The sequence below is a fragment of the Gorilla gorilla genome, chromosome 18, assembly GCF_029281585.2.
Source record: "Gorilla gorilla gorilla isolate KB3781 chromosome 18, NHGRI_mGorGor1-v2.1_pri, whole genome shotgun sequence".
NCBI classification, from domain to species: domain Eukaryota; kingdom Metazoa; phylum Chordata; class Mammalia; order Primates; family Hominidae; genus Gorilla; species Gorilla gorilla.
Window position 1 is genome coordinate 112,563,565 of NC_073242.2, and position 26,931 is coordinate 112,590,495.

Sequence of the window (26,931 nt, forward strand, 5' to 3'; positions counted from 1 at the left end):
GACATTTGGGGCTGGAAAATTTCTTTGTCGTTGGAGCTTTTCTGTACATTATAGGATGTTTAGTTTCTACTCACTGGATGACACAATAATCTGCTCCCCAGTTGTGATAAGAAAAAACGTCTCTAGACAATGCCAAATGCCTCATGAGGACAAAATCCCTGCCAACTGATAACTACTAGCTTAAATATTAACTTCTTGAACAGGTATTCTCTGTTCGCCAGGCTTTAAGTCTCCAGGTGTATTTCTCAATCTTCATATCCTATTTGTTACTTTCATAGAACTTTTCTCACCTTGAAATTGAATATTTATCTAGTAAATATCTGTGTCATAGTCCCACTAGACTATCTTGACTATTTCATTCAATTCTGTAATGATAGCATTGCGTACGGCTCCTGGTATGCAGTAGATGCTTAATAAACATGTGTTGAAGAAATGCGTGCATGCATGAATGAATGCATGAGCAAACGAAGACTGCTAGGCAGGCAAGTGCCTTCCCGCCAGGTTTAGAGAGATTATCTAGCAGGGCAAAAAGACCATGGACTAAAAAGGAATGAGATAATGCCCCTTGCAGAGACATGGATGAAGTTGGAAGCCGTCATCCTCAGCAAACTAACACAGGAACAGAAAACCAAGTACCGCATGTTCTCACTCATAAGTGGAAACTGAACTATGAGAACATATGGACACAGAGAGAGTAACAGCACACATCAGGGCCTATTGGGGTGGGGGTGAGGGTGAGGGGAGGGAAAGTATCAGGACAAACAGCTAATGCATGCAGGGCTTAACACTAGGGTGACGAGTTGATAGGTGCAGCAAACCACCATGCCACACATACAGCTATGTAACAAACCTGTAAGTTCTGCACATGTATCCCGGAACTTAAAGTAAAATAAAAAAAGAAAAAAAGAGGACGGACTTTGGAATCGTTAGTTGCAGCTTCTCAGCTCTGCCGGCTGCTTGGTGTGTGACCTGGGTCAGATAATTAACATCTCAGAGCCTCAGATTACTAATCTGTAAAATGGGGATACTACTTTTGAGAGTTTGCTTAACTGTGTAATCTTCCCTGCTCTCTACCAGACCCCATGGGCTTTGGATGCTTCTTCATGTGCCCTTGGCACCTGGTGCAGGTCTCTATCAAGGGCTCACCATCACCAAGGATAGGATCACACTGTGCCGTCAGTGCCTTATACAGAGCCAACCACATCATAGGTGCTCAGGAAATAACGTCTGTGTGGTGTATGACCAGGAATCAAGTTGTATCCGAGATTTGATGACAGTCTTGTAGGTAGTTTGCTGAGACTATTCTTATAGGGGTTGATCCCTGGAAAAATGAGCAATCCCAGGTCCTTCCTTGGTGGGCTGTGGGACTGGGGAGGCTGTGCCCCTCTCTGTTGTTTGGGTGGGCATTCTGGTTTGCCAAAAATTGAGAAGCTACGCCTGGATCCTCTTACCTCTTTTTCTGTTTTGGTCTTCTGCCCAGGCCTTTGCAAATAATGAATTTAACAAAGATGTTGTCTGACTGTCTCTTAGATCCAGGGAATTGAGTGTGGGCAGCTGTTCCTCCTTGGTCAGAGCAAGCGAACTGTCATGTATCCAAATGTTTCTAGTGAGAGGGTCCTCTGAATGGAATGGTCAGTGAGTTCTAGTTTGCTCATAGCATGAGTCTCCTTCAGGGAGCATCCCTTGAGGTTTTCTACCTGCTCAGAAACTCTCTAGAGAAGGCTAGACCCTGGGCATGCATTTCCCTTGAACTAGCTTTTCCTAGTCCCGCTAGGAGAGTAAATGACAAAGCTGGGCCCTGAATCTAGGTCTTGCCCATCTCTCTATTTTTTTATGCTCAAAACTCACAATCCAGGGAAAAATATCCTTTCTCTTAGCTTGGGCAGTGTTGGGCAGTCTACTGAAGATCACCTGTAGTAGGAGAGGGGTAGTTCACTTTATTGGTCTTCTGGAACTGCTGTAAAAAAGTATAACAGACTGGGTGCCTTAAAACAGCAGAAATTTATTCACTCACATTTCTGGAAGCTGAAAAACCGAAGAGCATGGTACTGGAATTGCTCTTTCTTTCTGCATCATAACATGGTGGAGGGCATCATATAGCAAGAGGGCAAGAGCATGCCAGCTTAGGTCTCTCTTCCTCTTCTTATAAAGCCACCAGCCCCCTCTTGGGGGCCCCATTATGACCTTATCTAGTCCTAATTACCTCCCAAAGGCTCCACCTCTCAATGCCATCAACATATGAATTTGGGGATTAAGTTTACTACACATGAAATTTGGGGAACACATTCCAACTATAGCACTTATTAGCTAAAAGTTGCTAAGAACTTTTTTTTCTGGTAGCACAGGCTTTGGCTGCATGGCAAATGCAGAAGTCAACAGAAGGAGCCCACGTACATCAGGGAATTGGTGATCAGAGTCACCTAGACTGCAGGGGAAAAAGCCAAACCAAAAGTCTTACAGGTAGAGAAGATTTGGAAGAGGCGCACATCCCAAGCAAACTACAATTGATACACCCCTGCAGAGTCTACAGAAATGAAAAGAGAAGATTGAAATATCATCATTTTTCATTCTCCCGAGTTTTAATTTTTATTTATTTTTTATTATTTATTTATTTATTTTTAAAGTAGCAGAGATTGAAAACTAAGATAAAAAATACCAACATAACCAATGATAAGTTTAGCAGGATTGGGGAAAGTTCATAGAGCTAGCCATGGACTCTGAGTTCTCCACTAGACTGTAAGACCTTGAGGCCAAGAACTGTGTCCATCTTGGTCACCATTGTACCTGTAGCACCCAGCCCAGCATGGGGGGCAGAGAGAAGCTGAGTGAATTGATTAAATTCTTTGGTTGTGGTTGACCTCTAAAGATGTTCTATCAACTCTGAGACCGTGCACAGAGAAGACTTTGTGTGCTGCTGTCCGTGGAAAGAAAGCTTCATCTTGTGTTGCTGCTGGGGAGCTCAAACAACACGGGACATGGATGGTACTGGACTGGTAGAGCATCTCCCTCTTGTATTATGTAAAGAAGTTCTAACATAGAACGCATAACCATAGATAGAAGTTCATTATCAGTTTTATTTAATAAGCAGTTGTTCCTGATAATCAAAGTGATTCAGATATCACTTAAAGTCACCATGCTCATTAAGTCAAGAGATCATGCGCTGGAGTCCTTACATGATGACCTAAGGCAGGTCTATCCATGCCTTCAACAGCATGTTTACAAATTCCCAAGCTTGTCTTTCTCCAAGTCACCTCTGGCTGTGATTTCTAGTGAAGATGAACTCTCATCTCTCATTCTTTACTCTGCTATCAGTTCAAACATGTAAGAGCCCTTTCTCCTTAATCACTTAACCTTAACCCACATATCGAAAAAAAAAAAAGAAAAAAAGAAAGAAAAGCCACGCACATAGATCAGATGAAAGTAATATGCTTTCCAGAAAATTCAGGGCTCCTCTGTCATCACAGACATTGTAAATATTAGACTGCTCCATTCTTTTTTAAATCTAACTTTTTTTTTGAGACAGAGTCTCGCTGTGTCACCCAGGCTGGAGTGTAGTGGTGTGATCTTGGCTCACTGCAACTTCCGCCTCCCAGGTTCAAGCGATTCTCCTGCTTCAGCCTCCCGAGTAGCTGGGACTACAGGTGTGTGCCACCACAGCTGGCTAATTTTTGAATTTTTAGTAGACATGGGTTTCACCATGTTACCCAGGCCGGCCTCAAACTCCTGACCTCAAGTTATCCACCTGCCTCAGCCTCCTAAAGTGCTGGGATTACAGGTGTGAGCCACCGGGCTCAGCCCTGCCCTGTCCTTAACATACCACTTAGCCATTTCCACCAACTTGATTTTCTAACCTCCAGAAATGTTGCTTTCTCTCCCCACTCCCACTTCATCTCTTTGAGATGTCATTTTTTCCTCTTTCCCCACTAGTGTCTTTAGCAGAAAGGGAAGGGTGTTGTCCAATAGAAATATTTCTATTTTTTTTTAAAACCTAAGTCAACTCAAGTCACACCTTGGTTCAAAACTTTCTGATGATATCTCTCGTCACATTTTACAATAAAACTCATGGTCTTCCCCATGGCTGAAAGCAGACTTTCTCAATCTCGGCTCTCTTAGCATTTGAGGCCAGATGGTTCTTTTTGGTGGGGTCTGTTCTATGCATTTTGGGATGTTTAGCAGCTCCCTGGCCTCACCAGATGTCAGTAGCCCATCCCCATTTTTACAATCAAAAATGTCTCCAGACATTGTCAAATGTTCCCTGGGGGGGAACTGAAAATCACTGACTTAAAGGCCACATGGACTGGCCTTGAACTACTGCTGTAATTTAGCTCCTTTTATTCTCTTTGCTTGTTCTGCTCTGGTTAAAATGGCCTCTCTGCTGTTTGACTGAGAATTATGTTCCTGTCTGAGAGCCTTTGCACCTGCTCTGCCCTGTGCCTGGTGCACCCTTCCCTGGGATAGCGGTTCAGCTGCTACCCACTCAGAGTTGCTGTCCCAGAACATGGCATCCTGGCACCCAGTCACTATTCTGTTGCAAACACCCATTCCCACCTGACGCCAATACATTTGCTTATTGAATGTCTCCCATGACCCCCTACAAGCTAAGCTCCATGGGATGGGGACTTGGATGGTTTTATATGTTGCCATGTCCCCATGATGTAGAAGAGTACATGGCACATGCTCAACAAAGAGCTATTGAAAGAGTGAGGTAATGAATAGGCAGGAACACACAGGATGGAGTAAGCAGCACATATGTGAGATGATTAAGAAATCAGCCCAAGTAGAATAGAAGGTATGTCCTAAGGTTGGGAAATGTAGAAAACTCCCCCACAGTGGGCAAATGATAGAAGTTATTGACATCCAGACAGCGTACTGTATCCATTATCTATCAGACAAGTGGGTGTCAGAGCAGGTTCATGAGCTGGGGAGAGATGTGGTAAGAATGGAGCAGAAATGAGAAGTCTGGATTCAACTGGAAAACCATGCAATAGAAGCGTGGATCCAACTAGAAAATAACACAATGCTCTGGTGTGAGTGAGGGTAGCGAATTGGTTTCCTCTGTGATTGGTGAGGAGTACTGGAGTGAGTAGATTCTAAGGGAGAGGTGATTTGATTGAATAGTGTCCATGGTGGAATGAGAAGTGTAAGCTGGCCCGGGTACCAAGGGTTTGTCATCTCTGTTGCAAAGAACTAGGTCAATGGTGGTAATTAGCAATGAAACAGAAAATAGAAAACTGTAAATCACAGACATCTTGGATTTTATTCAAGTTTGGCAAGTTGCATCTTGTACCATTATATTTTGGAAGCGGCTGAGTGAGTTTTTGGTCATGTGTTGGCAAGAATGACATCCTGTCAGCCAGCAAGCATCTTTCCCATGAAAAAAAGGGACATTAGTAAGGCTGCCCTACTTAGATAAAACCTTAGATAATGATAAAAGGGACCTTGGGATAGTGGGGCAATTTAGTTGTATCTCTGGTTAGTTTTCTCTTTTTTGTGTTATGCTAATCTTAAGTAAATTTACTTTTTATGTAGTTGCTTAACGTGTTTTTACAAGTGTTACTTTACTTGTAGCAATTCTTGTGAAATACATGGTTGGAACATTTACAAAAAATTTCTATTAACCAAGCCACAGGAAAACATAGGAGAATGAACAAAAGAAGCCAGCCACAAAGAGGACCGATACCTATTTCCATTTATTTAAAACAAAAATCAGGTAAAACGGATCTATGCTGTTGTAAGTCAGGATCGTGGTAACCTGTGAGGGGTGGGGACAACTGAAAGGAGATACAAGGGAGATCTCTGGAGAGCTGGTGATGTTGTTTCTTAACCTTGGTGCTGATTAAGTTTCTCTATAATGTATAATACATAGCAGATTGGTAACCTCAAAAATGCTATTGCCTATTCACAGTGATAGGTGAAATATACACTAGTCATTGATTCACGGAAGTTGACTATATTCAGAGAGAATGTGTTAGACAGGAAATACAAAGAAACAAACAAAAACAACCAACCAAACAAAAAAACAGGTGCCTTAGAATCTTATGGACATAGGGTTCAAATTGCACCTCTGCTTTTTTACTTGAGTGAGGCTGGAAACTTTTTATATTCTTTCTGAAGCTTGGTTTCCTCACCTGTAAAATGGGAAAAAATGAACACTTTTATGGGAGCCAACTGGAAGCTCTAAATAGCCAAAGCTGGAAGAGTTAGAGCAACACAATAAAGTAGTAAGCCATAAACCAAAGTATAAAATCAATACTCATGAGTCCAAACTGATATAAATAAGTGATTGAACTAATTAAAAAGCGAGGGAGAAGAGATAAATCTCCTGTGCAGAATTCCAAATAATTTATAGAGCTATTCCACCCTAAAGAAGGAAGAGCATAACTCCCCACTTTCTCTTTTCTTTTTTCTTTTTTTTTTTTTTTTGAGAGAGAGTCCCCCTCTGTCACCAGGCTGGAGTGCAGTGGCGCAATCTCGGCTCACTGCAAGCTCCGCCTCCTGGGTTCAAGCGATTCTCCTGCCTCAGCCTCCTGAATAGCTGGAACTACAGGCGCGCACCAACATGCCCGGCTACTTTTTGTATTTTTAGTAGAGACGGGGTTTCACCATGTTGGCCAGGATGCTCTCGATCTCCTGACCTCGTGATCCACTCACTTCGGCCTCCCAAAGTGCTGGGATTACAGGCGTGAGCCACCGCGCCCAGCCTAACTCCCCAGTTTTTAAGTGTGGCCTGTGCACAACGGCTTCCTTTCAAAGCGTACAGCTTGGGAAGGGGAAAAAGCAACTGTGCAATGGAGAAAACTGATGAACACTACTTCAACCAGGTCAACATCTTCCAGGTCAACATCAGCAGCAGTCTTAAGTCACATGGGTGCTATGTACCCTTAATGTGATGTGATGTGATGAAATGGCATTTTACCTCTGTGATCTTCTTCCCCCAAACCTATAATCCCAGTCTAATCAGGAGAAAAGCATCAGACAAATTCAAATAGAGAGGCATTCTACAAAATCCCTGATGAGCACTCCGTCAAACTATCAATTATGTCAACTATGTCAGGTCTGAGAACCTGTCATAGCCCACAGGAGTCTAAGCAGACAGGATCACTAAATGTAACACAACGTCCTGAACAGGATCCTACAGCAGAAAAAGGACATTAGGTAAAAGTAACGCAATCTGAATAAAGTATAGAATTTACTTAATAATAATGTATCAATATCGGGTCATTAATTGTAGAATATGTAACTACATCATACTAATGTAAGATTGTTGTTGTTAATTTTTTTTTTTTTTTTTGAGATAGGGTTTTGCTCTGTCGCCTAGGCTGGAGTGCAGCAGTATGAGCATGCTCACTGCAGCCTCAACTTCCTGGGCTCAGGTGATTCTCCCACCTCAGCCTCCTGAGTAGCTGGGGCCAGGGGCGTATGCCAGCACACCTGGCTAATTTTTAAATTATTTGTAGAGGCAGGGTCTCCCTTTGTTACCCAGGCTAGTCTCAAACTCCTGGGCTCAAGCGATTCTCCTGCCTCAGCCTCCCAAAGTTCTGGAATTACAGGTGCGAGCTACCGCACCCAGCCATGAGATGTTAATAATAGGGAAACTGTATGCAAAGTATTTGGGAACTCTCGGTACTAGCTTTCTGATTTTTTTGTAAATCTAAATTTGCTCTAAAAAATAAAATCTGTTTTTTTAAAAAATGTGCATCTTACCTTAGGTTGCAAGCATAAAGTGAGATAACATATATAAACATAAGGCTCTCAAACTTTTTGGACTTAGTCCCCTTACATGGGCAAAAGTCATTAGGGCTCACCTACCCCACCCATTCCCACATCAGCTTTGTGTTGGTTCACATGTGCCCTAAGGGTAATGCGAATTTTCACGGTGACCAGGTCTTAGTTGAATGCTGAATTACAGTCATCTGTACATTTCAGTTTCCTTTGTGAATATAGAATCGAGAAACCTTTCCTAAGTTATGTTCCTATTAAAAAATGAAGGTCATTTAAAAGAAAAAATCTGATTTTTAGGCACTGTAGACAGATGGCGGGGCTCAGGGAGGGTGATGAATGGGTCCAGGGAGCGAGTACAGGGCAAGAACATGAAACTGTGAGAAGGTGATGGGTTGTGCCTGGACTGTGATACTTCTTCATTTACTCAATTGTTCATTCTGTCATTCGGTAAATATTTACTACAGTCGCTCAGTGGCTGTGGGGTCTGGAACAGTGAACCAGGCAGCCCAAGAGAGTCCGTACCCTGATGGAGATCACCTAGTTTCTTCTCTTTCCTGCCTGTATTATTTTCCAATGAGTGTTCCCTTAAGGAGGAAACTGGAGTTCTCTATAAAAGTAAACTATGACTTATATTCCTAGAACTTTCCTATTAATAACATTCACCAATATTGTAATTATTTATCCAATGTGCATCTTCTCTCTAGACCAGGGTTTCTCAGCCTTGGCACTGTTGATATTTGAGGATGGATGTTGGCTGGCAGATGTTGAGAAGCATCCCTGGCCTCAATAGTAGTCTGTGTTGTGACAACCAAAAATGTTTCCAGACATTGCCAGATATTCCCCAGGGGACAGAATTGTCTGTGGTTGAGAATCACTTTCCTGCACTGGTGGCTCTCAATCCTGGCTGAAGTTTGGAATCTCCTGAAGAGATCTCAGAAACTGTTGCCAGTGGATACCAACCCCATCCAGGCCAATTAAATGGGAGTCTCTGGGGATGGGCATTGACTTTTTTTTAGATTGTAGTGGGACTGAGGAGTGAGAACCTCTTTCCTAATCAGTATGCGTCATGAAGCCAGGGAGTATTTGTCTTTTGTGGGTGGGTGTTTTTAGGACCTAACACAACGATATCTGAATGAATGAGGGAACAAAAGAATGAAGGTGAAGACAGGTAGGAAGATGTGTCAGAAGTTAAAAGTGGCACCAGGACAGTACAGGAATGTGTTTTGCAAGGAGCAAATCTGGGTTTCACGGCTGACTCTACCACATTCCCGTTGTGTAGCATTGGGCAAGTATTTAATTTCCCGGGCATTTCAGTTGCTCATCTTAACACAGGAATCACAAGAATATGGGAGAATTCTTCATAAAGGTTATGTTCCAAGAAAAATGCATTTGTTTCCATTAAAAAAATTGACATGAAAAATCTAGCTATTTCCCAAGGCCTCCTCACCCGACAACTGTTATCCTTTAAGAATGCTGAGGGCAAAGGAGGAGGGAGGTCAAGTATTTGCTCTTCCTGGATTAAGAGTTGAGCTTTTATTTTGACCTCAGGGCAGTCCTAAGTATGCTAGAGTTTTGTTGTATTTATCTAACGTTTTATTATACCTTAATCTATTTTATGGGGAACAGGCAATGTCAACATGAGGGTGGCAATCTGATGGATTGCCTAAGTCTTAAACAAAAGGGTGGGGAAAGTCCACTTCCCACTAGTTTCCCACAGGCTTTCTACCAGATAAACAGCTTTGATTCAGATGACCTTTGTAAGTGGGAAACTGTATGTCAGGGATCTCCAACTCAAAAGGCTATGAGGTCAGGGTAGGCTGCATTACAGAGGGAAGCTGGTGATGGGAATGTTTGAGTGTGTGAGAGCTCTTGATCAGTGAACCTTGTTCCTACGAGTGCATACCCCATCAGAGGGGGAGCCCCGGAGGTCCTCAGCCTCAGCTGATGGGTCCCTTGTGGGAATGCTGACTCATCTCCTGGTTAATCAAGAGAAACCATTGATCTGGGTTTTCAGGTACAATCTCCCGATTCTGAGTCTTTGTTCGAATTTTTGCAAAATTCATTGTGTGGGACAAATGAAATGCCTATTCAGATCACATCCTTTTACTGATACATAGTAGATCTTCAACTTGTGTTTTTCCGTTCTACCATAAGAAGTGAGATTCCACTATGAGAAAGGGTCTTGGTGCCTCTGAAGATACCAACCCCGTAAGCACCTCCCCCTTAAGCTGCTGGTGGTTGAAGACATCATTGGCAAAGGGAGCACTCGGAGGAGCTTTAGGGGCAAGGACGCATAAAGCAGAGCTGTGATCTTTGGCTGATTCATCGCTGTGGCTAGAATAGCGGTGAGGACCTTCTGAGAGAACTGAACTGAAAACCTTTTTGGTTCCAGAAACTGGAGGGAGCCAATGAAAGGAGTAGTGTAGTGTCGGTTTTTTTAAAAAAGTTTCCATTTATGGGCCAGGCGTGGTGACTGACACCTGTAATCCCAGCACTTTGGAAGACTGAGGCAGGTAGATCATGAGATCAGGAGTTCAAGACCAGCCTGGCCAAGATGGTGAAACCCCGTCTCTATTAAAAATACAAAAATGAGCTGGGCATGGTGGCAGGTGCATGTAATCCCAGCTACTTGGGAGGCTGAGGCAAAGAACTGCTTGAACCCAGGAGGCAGAGGTTGCAGTAAGCCAAGACTGTGCCACTGCACTCAAGCCTGGGTGACAGAGTGAGACTCTGTCAAAAAAAAAAAAAAAGTTTCTATTTATTTAATAAACATCTGGAGAGCAGTGGCTTTGTGCCAGACCTTGTTCCAATTACTTTAATATATCAAATTATTTAATCCTTCTAACAACTCTATGACCCAGGTCCTACTGTCACTCCATTTTAAAGATGGGGAAACTGGGGCACAGAGAGGTTAAGTGACAGCCAAAGTCACACAGCTGTTAAGTGACAGAGCTGGGATTTGAACCCAGGTCTCCCAGCTCCAGAATCCAGGTTATCATTTCTCTTGGCTGTATTTTAATAGGGACGATTTTATCTATAGTAATGAAAAATTATGGCTTTGAAGACTATGTAGAAATACGTAAAACTGGTCTATATAATAGTAATTTAAAAATCAGCTGTCAAATTGTATGTGTGCTATAACTGTTAAAGAACGATATGTAGGAAAAAAGACTAGAAGAAAAAGAACATGAACATTATGAGAGTTATGCAATATGGTGAGATTATGGAGAATACCTTCTTTTATTGATCTCAGTATTGACTGTGAGCTTTTATTTCTTGTATGATGTTTTATTAATGACTAAAAAACATTTACAGGTTTGTAAATTTATCCCCCATCTTCCTTCTTTCTGAATGTAGCTTCCAAAGGACAGTGCTTGTGTTCCAGGGCACATGCATCCCATCACTCAGTCCTGTATTTACAGGGTGGATGCGTTTTATTCAAGAGGCCTGGCCTGAAGAACTCCCAAACACGCGTTATTCACAACGTGCCCAATTTAAGACTTGAACCAACAAATGATGGGGTGTTTCCGTTCACCAGCTAATATGGTGCCCCCATGTGGCAGTAGCATAAATACTCTTTGCAACTACATTTCACAATTCCTAATACCCTCAAATTCAAGGTGATTCACATTATTTCCCTTTTGCACATAAACTGAGTCTTTATTAACATTTTTAGAATTAACTGCTATTTCAAATTCACTCCAATCTTGTACAAATGGGTCTCTAGTAGTCACTGCCTGTTCCAAGTTGATGGGTTTCCAGGCTGCTAGAGATAGAATGATCCCAAATGACATAGTTTAACACCAACCTCAGCATTTTCTCTGCCCTGTTGAGCACTTACTATGAGTCAGGTGCCCTCAGCACTAGTGACAAAGGACCCTCTCTCAGTTTGTAAGGCACAAATATTCTAGTGCCCTCTTCAATGCTTATTCATCCAACATGTGCTTTTTATTGAGCATCCACTATGGGCTAAGCCTTGTGCTTTGGAGGATTTGAATATTTTATACCCCAGTTGTTTATATCCTAATCTGTGCCTGGCTCCAAACTACCTCTGCCGTGTCTTAGCTGAATGACTTAATCCTTCTGTGCCTCAGTTTACTCCTCTGTAAATGGGTGATGGTAACATTACTTACCCCCCAGGGTGATTGAGAGGATTCAATGAGTAAATGCATGTGAACCAGCTGGAACTTGGTAAACATGCAATCCATACTTGGTGTGCTTTTTTTCAAACACCACTGTTGGGTAACTCTTATGAAACACTTCCAACTTCTCACGAAAGCCCTGGCTTTGTCGCCAGGTTTCCGGAGTATACAATTATTTTCCCCTCTCCTCAAGGAGTGATTCCTTAGCCACAGACTTTTTCAAGACCCTCTGACCCCTGAGCTGCCTCAGGACTTCATAGACACCAGGCCAACACAGCCTGATCTCTAACATCATAAGTCAGAAATGACTTCACGGTTACAGCCACGATACTGATGACAGCCATTCACAACACGCTGGGCCAGTGCGAAATCCTGTCTTGTTGACTGCCCATGCCAGTCTAGGAGGGGGTGTTATGATAATCCTACCTTCCATGTGAGGAAGTGGAGGTTCCACATGGTTATATGTGACTTTCCCAAGGCTTGTAAGTGGAAGAGAAGAATCAGGCAGTCTGAGTCTTAACCAAGATGTTCAGCTGACAGTCAGTAGAGGCAAACTCTACATTTACCAATATTGCGAGTGGAAACATCTGAAAATTAAAATAAAGACACAGTTTTATTTTTTAAAAAGACTGATGTAGTAATTGTTTGGAATAGGCTCTATTAGGCACTTCACAAATATTAACTGACACAGGTACCATTATTTAGCCCATTTTACAGGTAAGGAAGCAGAGGCAGAGAGTAACTAGAAAGGCTCTCTAGGGTTACACAGACAGGAATAGCAGGGCTAGACTCGCACCCATTTGCCTATGCCACACTGCCTCATGGGTAAACACAAGCAGATTGTCTCCCGTGATCTTTGGCTTCATTAATTTACTGCCAAATGAAAAAAAACTCAGATGTAGTTAGGAGAGACTTTATTCAAAAGGATTATTGCAGTAGAGGGAATGTTCTGACCACTTAATCTGCAAGTGTCTCAAGATGAGGCAGTAAATGTTTTGCTTTGCTAAAGAGGCATAAACAAGGTTAGAACGAAGTGGGTGTTGGGGGCTGGGATGATCAGAGTGACACAATCAGACAGTGGTTGAGGGCTGATCAGGAAGGTCTGTAAAGAGGAGTTGTCTGCTGGCTCAGGCTGAGGGTGGGCCAGGACCTGGGGAAAGGAGAGACTCTACACCAAAGTTAGGTTAACGAACACTTTGTTCCGACCGACCAGTGGAAACAGGCAGTTCAACTAACCACAAAAACAAAGAAAGGGAGTTTGGAGGCTCTGGGTCTGGCCTTGTCATAGGTAAACAAGTGGGGGCACTTATGAGTCTCATCTAAGTCATATGGGGAAGGGAGTTCTTTGCAGTGAGCTGTTTCCCAGAACACAAAAGGGTGGGGACATTTCTTAACCTTTGCAATTTTCCAGTATCACAGGGCTTGCCTAAAGTTCAACACTGTTGTCACCTGTAGGCTCTTCCAAGGAACTTTCCTAAGAGAGTCAGATCCTAGGCTCATGAAGCTGCTCAAAGGCACTGCCTTCCAAAATGTGACAAATTATCCTCTACTCAAAGGAAAAGGAGTCAAGATCACAATGTCTCCTCCTTGCTCTCATCCCTTTACCTGCCACGCTGGCTTCTTTCACTCAGCGTAATGGTTTCAATGTTCATGCTGCAGCAAGCATAGAAACTTCATTCCTTTCTATGGCTTAATAATATCTCACTGTTGGGTATACCATATTTTTTATCCATTCATTAGTTGATGGATGTTTGGTTAGTTTCTTTTTTTCTGTTGTTATGAATAATGCTGCTATGAACATTTGTGCACAGGTTTTTGTGTAAATATATATTTTCATTTATCTTGGGTACACGCCTAGGAGCAGAATTGCTAGGTCGTCTGGTGACATTATGTTTAACCTTTTGAGGACTGTTTTCCAAAGCAAAGATAACTAGTTCTAGTGTCTGCAGTAAGTGAAAAAGATGTTCAGGAAAGATACTAAAACTAACTCGAGAAAGAAGAGGGATTATTACGAGGATGTGGAATTTCTTAAAGCATACATGGGGAAGAGATCACTTGAGGTTTACCAGAGACTGGAAAGCTATCATGAGCCAAGAACATGCTCGTCTATGTCTGTGGACAACATCTGACCTCAGACTCTGCTCTTATTTGTAGCTTTACCTCTTGTTACTCTTCAAGAGGACTTAGCCCATATCTCCATGTGCATGAAGGAAGACAGCCACCCAGTCCCCCCATTTGCTATTGAGTTTAATGACCTCTTTGGTCAGACAGTATCGGACACTGCTTTGGATCTTGCAGCCACAATTCCACATTTCTGAAAGAGAAAAGCTGGTTGACTCTGCTCCAATCAGCCCCAGACAAGAGGTGGAGTTACACAGGACAATTATAACCTTGTGGACCCCTGTGGGGAAGGGGAAGCTGGGAAGCTCTCAGCATCTTGTGTGGAGGCACACAGTGTTGAACACATCAAAGTGTTTGTGGGATGCAAGGCCAAAGGAAGGATTGGAAAGTGCAAAGTTCATGATTCTCAGGTGGATTTGGGGAGCAGATGATGGACTTCAGATTTGGATACAGGTGACAGTTTGCATGCCTTCATGGTCAGCAGCTCTAAGTGGGTGGATGACCCCTTTCCCCTTCTCTTAGCTCTCTAGAGAGCAGCAGATACCCTGATTGACTGTTTATGTGCTCCGTAGAGTCAAGGTCATGGTGTTCGTCTCTGCACTGCAGAACAGTTTTCTTCTCTGTGCAGAAGGAACACGCTGGGCATCCTGATATCACACAAGCCTCTAGGGGTAACTGGGGGCTTTAAAATCCATGGCCCCCATATATCTAGCTGTGCCAATAATAAGGCAGAAGCATAAGGTATGGTACATCACAAAATGGGAAAGGCTGTCCACGAAACACTTGGCCTCACCCAGCAGGGTGTGTATAACCAGGCTCTAGATACTTTTAACTCCAACCTGGTTCAAAGTTAGTTATTTTCAGGTTAATTCATACCCTTTCTTACAGACCACAAGAGGATCATCCTGGGATTAGCTTGCCCAAACCTCCCTTCTCTGATGACACAGATGAAGGAGAAGGTGGCTGGTCCAGTACGACAGTGACTCATGAACTTGGATTTAGGATCCAATAGAGTCCAGGTCGATTCCTACCATCTGTGTGATCTTGGCATCTCTTGTTTTCAGTTTCCTCATCTGTAAGATAGGAAGGATAATTTCTACTGTAGACATTTGGGGAATAATTTTATAAGACAGACTTGACCACTACTGGTATTTAGGGGATTCCAGGGAGAGCACACACAGCATTGGTCTGCAGTCTGGTGAACTTGCCAGTGTCCAGCATCTGGCCTCAGCACTGTGGATCCAGAAGCTGGATTTGTCCAGCAACAGGTCCATTTCTTCAGGAACTGGGCTCACAAAATGGTTATACACATATATTATATATTAGTACCAGAATTCTAATGCATTAATTTACACTAAGACAGGTGTCTATCACATGGTCCAGACACTTGCATGTGTTTCAGTTGGTACCATCTCCTCCTCTGGCCAGCCCCAGGGAGGAAACCACTTACACTCAAGAGCTATTTGCTGGGCACTGACATACATGGAGACATAAGAAGGAAGGAGATGGAGCAAATGTTAAATGCAATCAGTGATGGCAACCAGAGGCATTCATCTCATAATGGTGGTGTCAGAAGGACAGGAGTACACACACCTTTTGCCATGACTATCATTCTCTCTCTGGCAGTGTTCGCAGATGCCAACCATGCTAGGATCTCTCTCTCTTCCACCTTTTTCTACACTTAGAGGACTGACCAGTCTCCATTCTAATTAGCATAGCCTTTAAAAAAAGAAATTACAGAAGAAAAATAAGTACTTTTTTGCAGCAAAAATGGTAAACATTACAAGATAAGGTCCACCCTCCATTCTGCCTGTCCTCCTAAGGAAAACTTAGGGAATCTCTCCTTCCAAATTCTTTTTTATTTTATTTTATTTTTTTACATTTCCACACCTCGCTATTTATAGCATCAACTCTCCTTCTTTTTTGCATTAAATTGGATTTTATTAATTATTATTATACTGCAAATTATTTTATTTCACTTAACAAAGCATCTTGGAGCAATAGCCATGTCATTGTCAATAGGTGTATTCCATCTTTAAAACTGCTTTGTTGTATTCCATTTTGTGTACCGTAATTTAGGTACCCATTCTCCTATTCATGGACATTTAAGTTAATTCCTTCTTTTGCTTTTATACAGTGTTGTAAAGAACATCATTTATGTGCCTGCAAGTATTTCTCTAGGATAAATACTGAGACTTTTTGGGTCAAAAGATAGGCCAATTCACACTGGTGAATTTTAGTCCTGCACATGTTTATCAATAGTGTATGTGAACACCTGCCCTCTCTTTGCAGACAGTAGATTTCAGGCCCCTGTTGTTAGCTTGGAAGCGAGATCTCTTTCCTGCCCACTCACATACTGATCTTTGAGTTGCTTCTCTGCATGTACTCTGATTTTCCTTATTTCCCAATTCTTGGCGGGCATGTCTGACTACCAACAAGAGATCCCTGCAGGAGTCCAAGGAAGATCACATGACACAGGCAATATGAAATACTTTCTTACTAAAACGAGAGAGACGTTAACTGTTATATGTTTATTATGGTGTATGTAGCTCAAAGGGTGATTTAATGTTCATGTTATGTTCAACTTATGAATTTCAGACATCAACGTTTTGCACTTGTGGGTATAAAACACTTTTTCCTGGGTCCCTAATACCCTCTTGGCTGGGTTGGGTATACTCCCATCTCAAATTCTGAGAAGCTTAAGTCATACTTTGTGTATTACATTAGTCTCTGTTTTCACAGAGCAATGCAATTAGGGCTTTCTATCTGGTTTCTGTTGTAACTTTCTTTTTAGGCTTGACGTCTATTCCATGGCTCAGGGCAGACCATGGATAGGGAAAAAGGCCCAGGAGGGTGAGAAACACAGGTGGCCATGAACTTTTTATAATCCGGCATGAACTGGCCCCCATGGGCAGCCTCTGTTATTGCCCTGTGTCTCCATAAGGCAAAACCGAGTCCAAAGTATGAGTTTGTAATGAATGTTTGACTGAAGGTTTTACAGAGTGAGTGAAGTTACATCAAACACTACACATTATAGATTACTGAAACTACTTCCATTAGATGCCTTGGTTTTCCTTCCCAATTACTTTGGCCACCAGCCACTCCTGGACTACCCTTCCCCCAAGCCTTTCTCTTTCCACCTATGCCCACTCACAACCCCTAATTCTATATTATGCCCCTTCCTTTATATGGGGAAATGTATCTATCTGGCTTGGCTTCTCCTCCCACCTCCCCACTTAGCACATAAAGAAACTTCCTCAGGAACCCCTCTCTTCAGAGAGCATGGAGAATTGTAAACAACGTAATATGTTTTCCTTGTTAAATATTTTCTCCTGTCACTCTGGTTTGATCTCACTCCCTATTCCCCTGACCCTATGCAGGTGGTGATTGCGGGCTTGGCCATGCTTTGTGCAAGTATCTGGATGAGCTGGGCTTCACGGTATTTGCAGGAGTTTTGAATGAAAATGGCCCAGGTGCTGAGGAATTGCGAAGAACCTGCTCTCAGCGCCTCTCGGTGCTCCAAATGGACATCACGAAGCCAGTGCAGATAAAAGATGCTTACAGCAAGGTTGCAGCAATGCTGCAGGACAGAGGTACTGCCGCCAGCACCCTCAGTGCCTTTACCCTCCTCCTGAATGCCCAGCTCTTGTTCCGGCTTAGGCTGAACATGCCCCCCACTCCACTCTGGGCACTGTTTGCCCTGGAGCACACCTGTGCTGAACCCCTACCATGTGTGAGGGCCTCTATCAACACGAAGACCTTCGGAGTAACTCAGACATGGGCCCATCCACACAGAACTTACAGAAACCTCAATCTCATTCTCTCCAACTTCTCAGTCACTCTCCCATGAATAATTCCTCCAGCCCCAGCTCATTGCTTTTCTGTCCGCAATAGCAACATGCATTAGAGTCCCCAGCTTCGAAAAAAAATACCTTCATGGTCACTGTCCTTCTTTACCCATTACCCTTCCTCTTCTCTTTCCTTCATGGCTAAGCTCCACGGAACCCTGTAGCTCTCTGATTCTCTTCCTCACCTTCAATTTGACGTTGGCTCTCACTCTGCCTCCCTAACTGATCTGGCAAAGCTAATCAGAATTATCCTGAAGACCCAGTTTTTTTTTGTTTTCAACTTTTATTTTAAATTCTGGGTTACATGTGCACGATGTGCTGGTTTGTTACATAGGTAAGCATGTGCCATGGTGGTTTGCTGCACAGATCCAGCCATCCTGTAAGTACTGAGCCCAGGATTCATTAGCTATTATTCCTGATGCTCTACCTCCCCTCCCTCCACCAGGCCCAAGTGTGGGTTGTTCCCCACCATGCGTCCATGTGTTCTCACTGTTCAGCCCCCACTTATAAGTGAGAATGTGTGGTGTTTGGTTTCCTGTTCCTGCTTTAGTTTGCTGAGGATAATGGCTTCCAGCTCCACCCATGTCCCTGCAAAGGATATGATCTCATTCTTTTTAATGGCTGCATAGTATTCCATGGTGTATATGTACCACATTTTCTTTATCCAGTCTATCATTGATGGGCATTTCGGTTGATTCCATGTCTTTGCTTTTGTGACTAGGGCTGCAACGAATCTATGTATGAATGTATCTTTGTAATAGAATGGTTTATATTCCTTTGGATGTATACCCGGTAATGGGATTGCTGGAAGACCCAGTTTCTAACTTCCCTGCAGTATTTAAGCATGTTGTTTATATTCTCCTCCTTGGCTTTGGGGTCCCCAGCCCCCATTGCTCTCCTAGCTCTCCAATCTTTCTTTCCACTTCTCCTGGATGAAACTTTGCCTCTGTCTCCCCACAAATACAAATGCTTCTGAGGGTTGCATCCGCAGACTTCGCACTCCATGTGTCCTGGGCCATGCTGTTTTCTCCGTATACTGAGAGTTCTCAATCCAACTGCACATTAGAATCATTAGAAAATTACCCATGCTGGGCTCCAGGATGGGCTATGTAACTTGGCAGACCCAATGCAAAATGAAAACATGGGGCCCCTAGCTTGATTTCGGAAAATTATTAGGAATGTTAGATGGTGACAGCAGAGACTGAAACCACGTGCAGGACTCTTCTGAAGCACCAGGCCCTGTGTGACTGAACAGATCCCCCAAACCCAATTAATCAGTCCCTAGGATGGGATCCCAGGTATCATTAGTTTATAAAGCTCCCAATGTGATGCTAATGTTAGCGCAGGGCCAAGAAACACTGGTTTATATCAATAACTCCCAAATCTATTACTATATTACCAACCTAATCCTTCTTCTCTACGTATACAAAGTTATCTATCAGACATCTTCCCTTATACTCCAGAGGCTTCAACTTCAACATGTCAAATGTTGTTTTTTTCCCCCTGCTGCCATTCTGCAAATCGGTTTGCTCTCCTGCATCCCACAGCTCAGACACTGGCTCTACCACCTAACCAGTCATTCAAGCCAGCAACCTGCGGGTCACTGAGACCCTCAGCTTATCCTCAATGCCTGTATCCTACTGATCCAAGTCCTGTCAATTCCACCTCCTGGATAGTTACCTTCCAGCCCCTTCCTACCACTGCATAGCACTACGACTTAGCACAGACCCTCACCTTCTTCCACCTCGGCTATCCCAATGCCCTCCTTGCAACCCATCTTTCCTTCCCCATTACTTTCCAGAGACTAATCTTCACAGCATTCACATTCTACAGTGCCATCCATCTCCTAAAAACCTTTAGACATACAGAGCCTCCACGTGTTGGGGTCCTCCCATGTGGCATGCCTGTGATGGGGAATTTGTTTTATCAGTGGTTTGTTGGTTCCCTATCAGTGGTTCCCTGTCTAAGCATCTTAACAAGGATTAGAGGTCCTTTCAGGATAATGGCTCCTGCCAAACCCTTAATTTGCAATACCTGCTGGTTCACTTAGTAAATTCTGAAGAGTTTCTGGAACAGAATATTCTACTTTACATCTCTGCACATCTAGCTTCCTGTTACAGGAATTCCCCTCCCACTCCCACTCCCTTTCCCTAAGACTCTTGCCTTTGTCCAGTGGCAGACTCTAATCCCCCAGGAGACCTGGCTCACACGTAACACCTCTTGCATGGTCTTCCAGGTATTGCAGGTTGTGTTATTCACTTCCTCTTTCAGACACTCACTCATTATGGTTTTCTGCCTCCAGGACTGTGGGCTGTGATCAACAATGCTGGGGTGCTTGGCTTTCCAACTGATGGGGAGCTTCTTCTTATGACTGACTACAAACAATGCATGGCCGTGAACTTCTTTGGAACTGTGGAGGTCACAAAGACATTTTTGCCTCTTCTTAGAAAATCCAAAGGGAGGCTGGTGAATGTCAGCAGCATGGGAGGTGAGTCAGCATTTTCACACATGGTCATGGGGTGCCCATCACAAGACATGGCTCATGGCATTCTTTGTGGGCGAACAAAAATGCAGGGCATGCAAAGGCAGGGTTGGGTCAGGATTAGTCAAATTGTATATACCCTGTTGGTCTTAACACAATAAAACCTTTCTCTTCTTTCAAATTCTTTCATGTAGAAACTCTTATCTGCCTTCTAACTCATCCATTTGTTACTGGGGATTTAGGGTTCTTATATGTCTTTATAATGTGACTGCCAACACACAGGGTTGGTAGATTTGTACAGGAAATCTCACATTACAAATAATGTCAGCGTTTCAGGCAACCTGTTTTCAACACTTCGTCAATTTAATGCACTGTGTTCAGTTCCCTGTAAGCTGAGTAGGCAATACCTTCCCTCTGTTCGTGCCATCAAACAAAAGCTGCCTGCTATTGTTAACCCGAAGACTGTCCCCAGTGTTGAGCAGCCTCAATCCAGCTAGGTCAGGATGTGATGACACTGGATAGTTTGTCTCTCTCTGTTTCCAGGAACAAATAGTACACAACTTGAGTCAAGGGCTGAACAGTCTTGCCTTTTCATAAAAAATGCCCATGCGTGTCATAGCATGCCCTCTTTTCTGGGACAGACATTTTCAAACTGGGGTTCCTTGGGCTCTTGTTCAGTTTAGGGAAGATCCATCGACCTGACTTTTGGGTCACTGGGTCACTGCAGAGGTGAGAGGGAAGCCAAAGGGATGGGCTCTGGATTCTAGGATCCTGCCTTCAAATAGAGGAGTACCACTCTTCACTGTTGGATCAATTAATTCTAAGTAAAATTTCTTAAAATAAAGGGTATGACTATGCTGTTTTTGTTTGTTTGCTTGACTTTTGTGTTTTGTGCTTTTTTTGGTAACATGAATATCAGTTCTAGAATGATTTGGTCAGGGAGGGGGTTCTTCGCATTTTCTAGACAAATATTGTTGTCCATCACATTCCCTTTCCTGGCTTTAACTCAGTAACTTTCTTAAAACTAACTGCTATGTGTCTTTGACTAGTCTTGGTTGGCCTGAGGCATAAACAAAGAAGAAGGTAGGGAGAGAGAGAGAGAGAGAAAGAGTTGGGGGAGACGAAGTGTCCTCTAGGATGGTTAGGAGCAATGAGTATTATATTTTAGCTGTGTGAGAACCATAAAGTAGTTCCAATTTCCTGCTACCTTGCCAAAGCAAATGAATCCTGAGAAAACACACAGCAGTATTTTCCTAATCTTTGTTCTGAACTTAGCCTTTACAATTTTGGCCTGTGTGGAAGCCTCACCTTTCTCATTTCCCTGGAATAGTCTGGTACTTCTGGGAAAGTCTCACAGACTCTTTGCCTCACTTATATAATAAATATTTACTGAAATAACAGAGTACTGCCTCCTCCTTGGCACATTGACAAGGAGGTTTCTCTTTTTTCTCTGTTCTCAACTTTGAGCAACACCTTCACTCATATGAGTTCACTTTAGTTATTGCCAAAATGTGGAGTATGTGCTGTAGGCCCAGTGTCTGGCATGCACCAGCAGCTCAGTTAATCAATGAAGAAATGCAAGTGTATGAACGAGTGAAAAATGGAAAATGGATTAATGAACGGGTAAGTGAAGAGCTTACAGTACAAGGCCAGGTGCGGTGGCTCAAGGATGTAACTCCAGAACTTTGGAAGGCCAAGGCAGGAGGATTACTTGAGCCCAGGAGTTTGATACCAGCCTGGGCAACATAGTGAGACCTCGTCTGTACAAAAAAATTAAGAAAAAAACAAACAAACCAGGCATTGTGGCATGTGCCTGTAGTCCCAGCTATTCAGGAGGCTGAGGTGAATCAGTTGAGCCTGGGAGGTTAAGACTGCAGTAAGCTGTGTTCATGCCACTGTACTCTAGCCTGGGTGAGAGAGTGAGACGCTCTCTCAAAAAATAACTCACAATACCGAGCATAACCTTCCACATATCTTCAACTTGGCCTCTAAAGCTCTTTCCAAGCCAGAACTTCTTACTCTGTTGTCATGTATTTTCACTGAAGGGAAACTCTGAATGTTAAAATAAATAACATATCTCACTCTTTTATTATTATTATTATTACTTTTTTTTTTTTTGAGAGGGAGTCTCACTCTGTTGCCCAGGCTGGAGTGCAGTGGCGTGATCTCGGCTCACTGCAAGCTCCGCCTCCCGGGTTCACGCCATTCTCCTGCCTCAGCCTCCCTAGTAGCTGAGACTACAGACGCCCCCACCACACCCAGCTAATTTTTTTGTATTTTTAGTAGAGACGGGATTTCACCGTGTTAGCCAGGATGATCTCGATCTCCCGACCTCGTGATCTGCCCGCCTCGGCCTCCCAAAGTTCTGGGCATATCTCACTCTTATTCTCACCCTCTGGTTGTGCAAATTCATTACACCCAGCTATGTCCATCTATTTTCTTAAGATCATCACCAAGTTAACCCATCTGAAACAAAACTTGCTGTTAGCCCTCCAGAATGCCTAGCAACACAGCTAACTAGGGAGGTGAAAGATCTCTACAAGGAAGACTACAAAACACTGCTCAAAGAAATTGGAGATGACACAAACAAATGGAAAAAATCTCATGTTCATGGATAAGAAGAATCAATATAGTTAAAATGGCCACTCTGCCCAAAGCAATTTATAGATTCAATGCTATTCCTATTAAACTACCATTGAGGTTCTTCACAGAACTAGAAAAAAAGATTTAAAAATTAATATGGAACCAAAAAAGAACATGAATAGTCAAGGCACCACTAATCAAAAAGAACAAAGCTGGAGGCATCACACTACCTGAATTCAAACTATACTACAGGGCTACCTGTAAGCAAAACAGCATGGTCCTGTACAAAAGAAGATACAAAGATCAATGGAACAGAATAGAGAACCCAGAAATAAAACAATACACCTACAACTATCTAATCTTCGAAAAAACAAGCAATTCTAATATTCCTGAAAAAAACAAGCAATGGGGGTAAGGATTCCCTATTCAATAAATGATGCTGAGGTAACTGGCTAGCCATAGGCAGAACATTGTAACTGGACCCTGACTTCTTTCTGCCCTAGTCTTTTGAGTTTCAGATCTTTGAGTCGTCTTGGATTTGTTTTTCCCCATGCCTCTCTCTTCTTTCTCCCACCCACTCACCAAGATGTATGAAGTTTTCGTTCATCACATCCAGTTTTGAATCTTCATGTCCCGGAGAAACTCTAGAAATGAGTTTATTTATAGGACTCAGAAACCACCCAAGGCACTTTATAAAGCTACTAAAACAGTAACAAGAAATCAAGTAACTATATCAGAAGAGATGGGAGGCATATGTACTCAACAGGGCCGGGAGTTTGTGTAAAGACAGAAACAAAGCGCTCTCAAGATAGGAAAAAGATATTTCATGCAAATGGGAACCAAAAAGATCAGGAGTAGCTATACTTACATCAGGCAAAATAGATTTCAAGATCAAAACCATAAAAAGAGACAAAGAAGGTCATTATATAGTCATAAAGGTGTTCATTCAGCATGAGGATATAACCATTATAAATACACATGCATCCAACACCAGAGCACCCAGATGTATAAAGGAAACATTATTAGAACTAAACAGAGAGATAGACCTCAATACATTAGTAGCTGGAGGCTTCAATACTCCACTTTCAGCTTTGGATAGATCATCCAGGCAGAAAATCAACAAAGAAACATCAAACTTAATCTGCACTGTAGACCAAATGGACCTAATTGTTATTTACAGTACACTTCATCCAAAGGCTGCAGAATATGCATTCTTCTCCTGAGCGCATGGATCGTTCTCAAGGATAGACCATATGTTAGGCCACAAAACAAGCCTTAAAACATTTTAAAAAATGAAATAATATCAAGTATCTTCTCTGACCACAAAGGACCAAAACTAGAAATAAAAGATAAGAGGAATTTTGGAAACTATACAAGCACATGGAAATTAAACAATATATTCCTGAGTGACCAGTAGGTCAATGAAAAAAATTAAGAAGGAAATTTAAAAATTTCTCAAATGATAAAGGAAATCAAACATACCAAAACCCATGGGATGTGGTGAAAGTAGTACTAAGAGGGAAGCTGGCTACCAGCTATAAGTGCCTACATTAAAAAAGTAGAAACACTTCAAGTAAAAAACCTAGTGATGCATCTCAAAAAAACTAGAAAAGCAAGAGCAAACCAACCTCAAAATTAGTAGAAGAAAAGAAATCATAAATATTAGAGCAGAAATAAATAAAATTGAAAAGAAGAAGACAATACAAAAGATCAACAAAATGAAAAGTTGGTTTCTGGAAAAGATAAACAAAATTGACAAACTTTTAATGACACTAAGAACAAGACTAAGAACAAGAGAGAAGACCCAATAAAAATCAGAGATGACAAAGGAGACATTACAACCAATACCACAGAAACTCAAAAGATCATTAGAGGCTACTATGAGTAACTAAGTATATACCAATAAATTGGAGAACCTAGAAGAGATGGATAAATTCTTACAGAGAGCCTACCAAGATTGAACCATGAAGGAATCCAAAACCTGAACGGATCAATAACAAGTAACGAGTTCGAAGCAGTAGTAAAAAGTCTGCAAGCAAAGAAAAGGCTGGGACCTCATGGCTTCACTGCTGAATTTTACCAAACTTTTAAAGAAGAACTAATACCGATTCTACTCGAGTATTCTGAAAAATAATGGTGGAGGGAATACTTCCAAACTCATCCTATGAGGCCTATATCATTCTGATAGCAAAACCAGAAAATACATGTCAAAAAAAAAAAAAAAGAAAGAAAACTACAGGCCAATATACCTCATGAACGTTGATGTAAAAATCCTTAACAAAATACTAGTAAACTGAATTCAACAGTGCATTACAAAGATCATTTATCATGACTAAGTGGGATTTATCCTATGGATCCAGGGATTGTTCAACATTTACACAAATCAATCAGTGTGATACATAATCTCAACAGAATGAAGGACAAAACCATATGATCATTTCAATTGATGCTAAGAAAAGCATCTGATAAAATTCAACATCCCTTTATGATAAAAACCCTCAATTTAAAAAAAACTGTGTATAGAAGGAACACATCTCAACGTAATAAGAGCCATATACAATAGACCTATAGCTAGTGTCATGCTGAATGGGAACAAACTGAAATCCTTTCCTCTAAGATCTAGAACACGACAAGGATGCCCACTTTCACCACTGTTATTCCACATAATACTGGAAATCCTGGCTAGTGCAAGCAGACAAAAGAAAGAAATAAAGAGCATTCAAGTTGGAAAGGTAGAAGTTGAATTATCCTTGTTTGCAGATGATATGATCTTATATTTGGAATAAACTAAAGACTCCACCAAAAACAATTAAAACTGATAAACAAATTCAGTCAAGTTGCAGGATACAAAATCAACATACAAAAATCAGTAGCATGTATTTCTTTTTATTTTAGACAGAGTCTCGCTCTGTTGCCAGGCTGGAGTACAGTGGCGTGATCTCGGCTCACTGCAGTCTCCACCTCCTGGATTCAGGTGATTCCTCTGCCTCAGCCTCCCGAGTAGCTGGGACTACAGGTGTGCGCCACCATGCCCAGCTATTTTTTTGTGTGTGTTTTTAGTAGAGACAGGGTTTCATAATGTTGGCCAGGATGGTCTCGATCTCTTGACTTTGTGATCCGCCTGCCTCAGCCTCCCAAAAGGCTGGGATTACAGGCATTAGTATGCCAATAGCAAACAATCAGAAAGAGAAGTCAAGAAAGTAATCTCATTTACAATAGCTACAAATAAAATGAAATACCTGGGAATTAACCTAACCAGAGAAGTGAAAGATCTCTACAATGAAAATTATATAATATTGATGAAAGAAATTGAAGAGGACACAAAAAATTGAAAGATATTCCACGTCCATAGGTTGGAAAAATCAATATTGTTAAAACGTCCATACTATTCAAGGAAATCTATAGATTCAATGCAATCCATATCCAAATACCAATGACATTCTTCACAGAAATAGAAAAAGAAATCCTGAAATTTATATGGAACCACAAAAGACTCAGAAGAGCCAAAGATATCCTGAGCAGAAAGAACAAAACTGGAGGAATCACATTACCTGACTTCAGATTATACTACAGAGCCATAGTAAGCAAAACAGCATGGTACTGGCATGAAAACAGACATATAGACCAAGAGAACAGGATAGAGAACCCAGAAATAAATCTACACATCTATGGTGAACTCATTTTCAACAAATGCAATAACATACACCAGGGAAAGGACAGTCTATTCAATAAATGGTGCTGAGAAAACTCAGCCAGGTGCTGTGGCTCATGCCTGTAATCCCAGCACACAGGGAGGTCAGGTAGATTGCTTGAGTCCAGGAGTTCAAAACCAGCCTGGGCAACATGGCAAAACCATGTCTCTACAAAAAATACAAAAAATTAGCCAGGCATGGTGGCATGTGCCTGTAGTCCTAGCTACTCAGGAGGCTGAAGTGGGTGGATCACTTGAGCTCAGGGAGATAGAGGCTGCAGCGAACTGTGATCACACCATTGCACTCCAGCCTGGATGACAGAGTGAGACCCTGTTTCAAAA

General features: G+C 42.2%; 1 protein-coding gene across 1 annotated transcript in view; it reads left to right on the forward strand.

Moving 5' to 3' along the window:
- The window catches only part of HSD17B2 (hydroxysteroid 17-beta dehydrogenase 2), a 63,135-nt gene that overhangs the window by 15,277 nt on the left and 20,927 nt on the right, over positions 1 to 26,931 (forward strand). The window contains exons 2-3 of the mRNA XM_019012880.3: positions 17,366 to 17,578; positions 20,136 to 20,321. Coding sequence (XP_018868425.2) covers positions 17,366 to 17,578; positions 20,136 to 20,321 — 399 coding nt within the window. The remainder of the gene's footprint in view (positions 1 to 17,365; positions 17,579 to 20,135; positions 20,322 to 26,931) is intronic.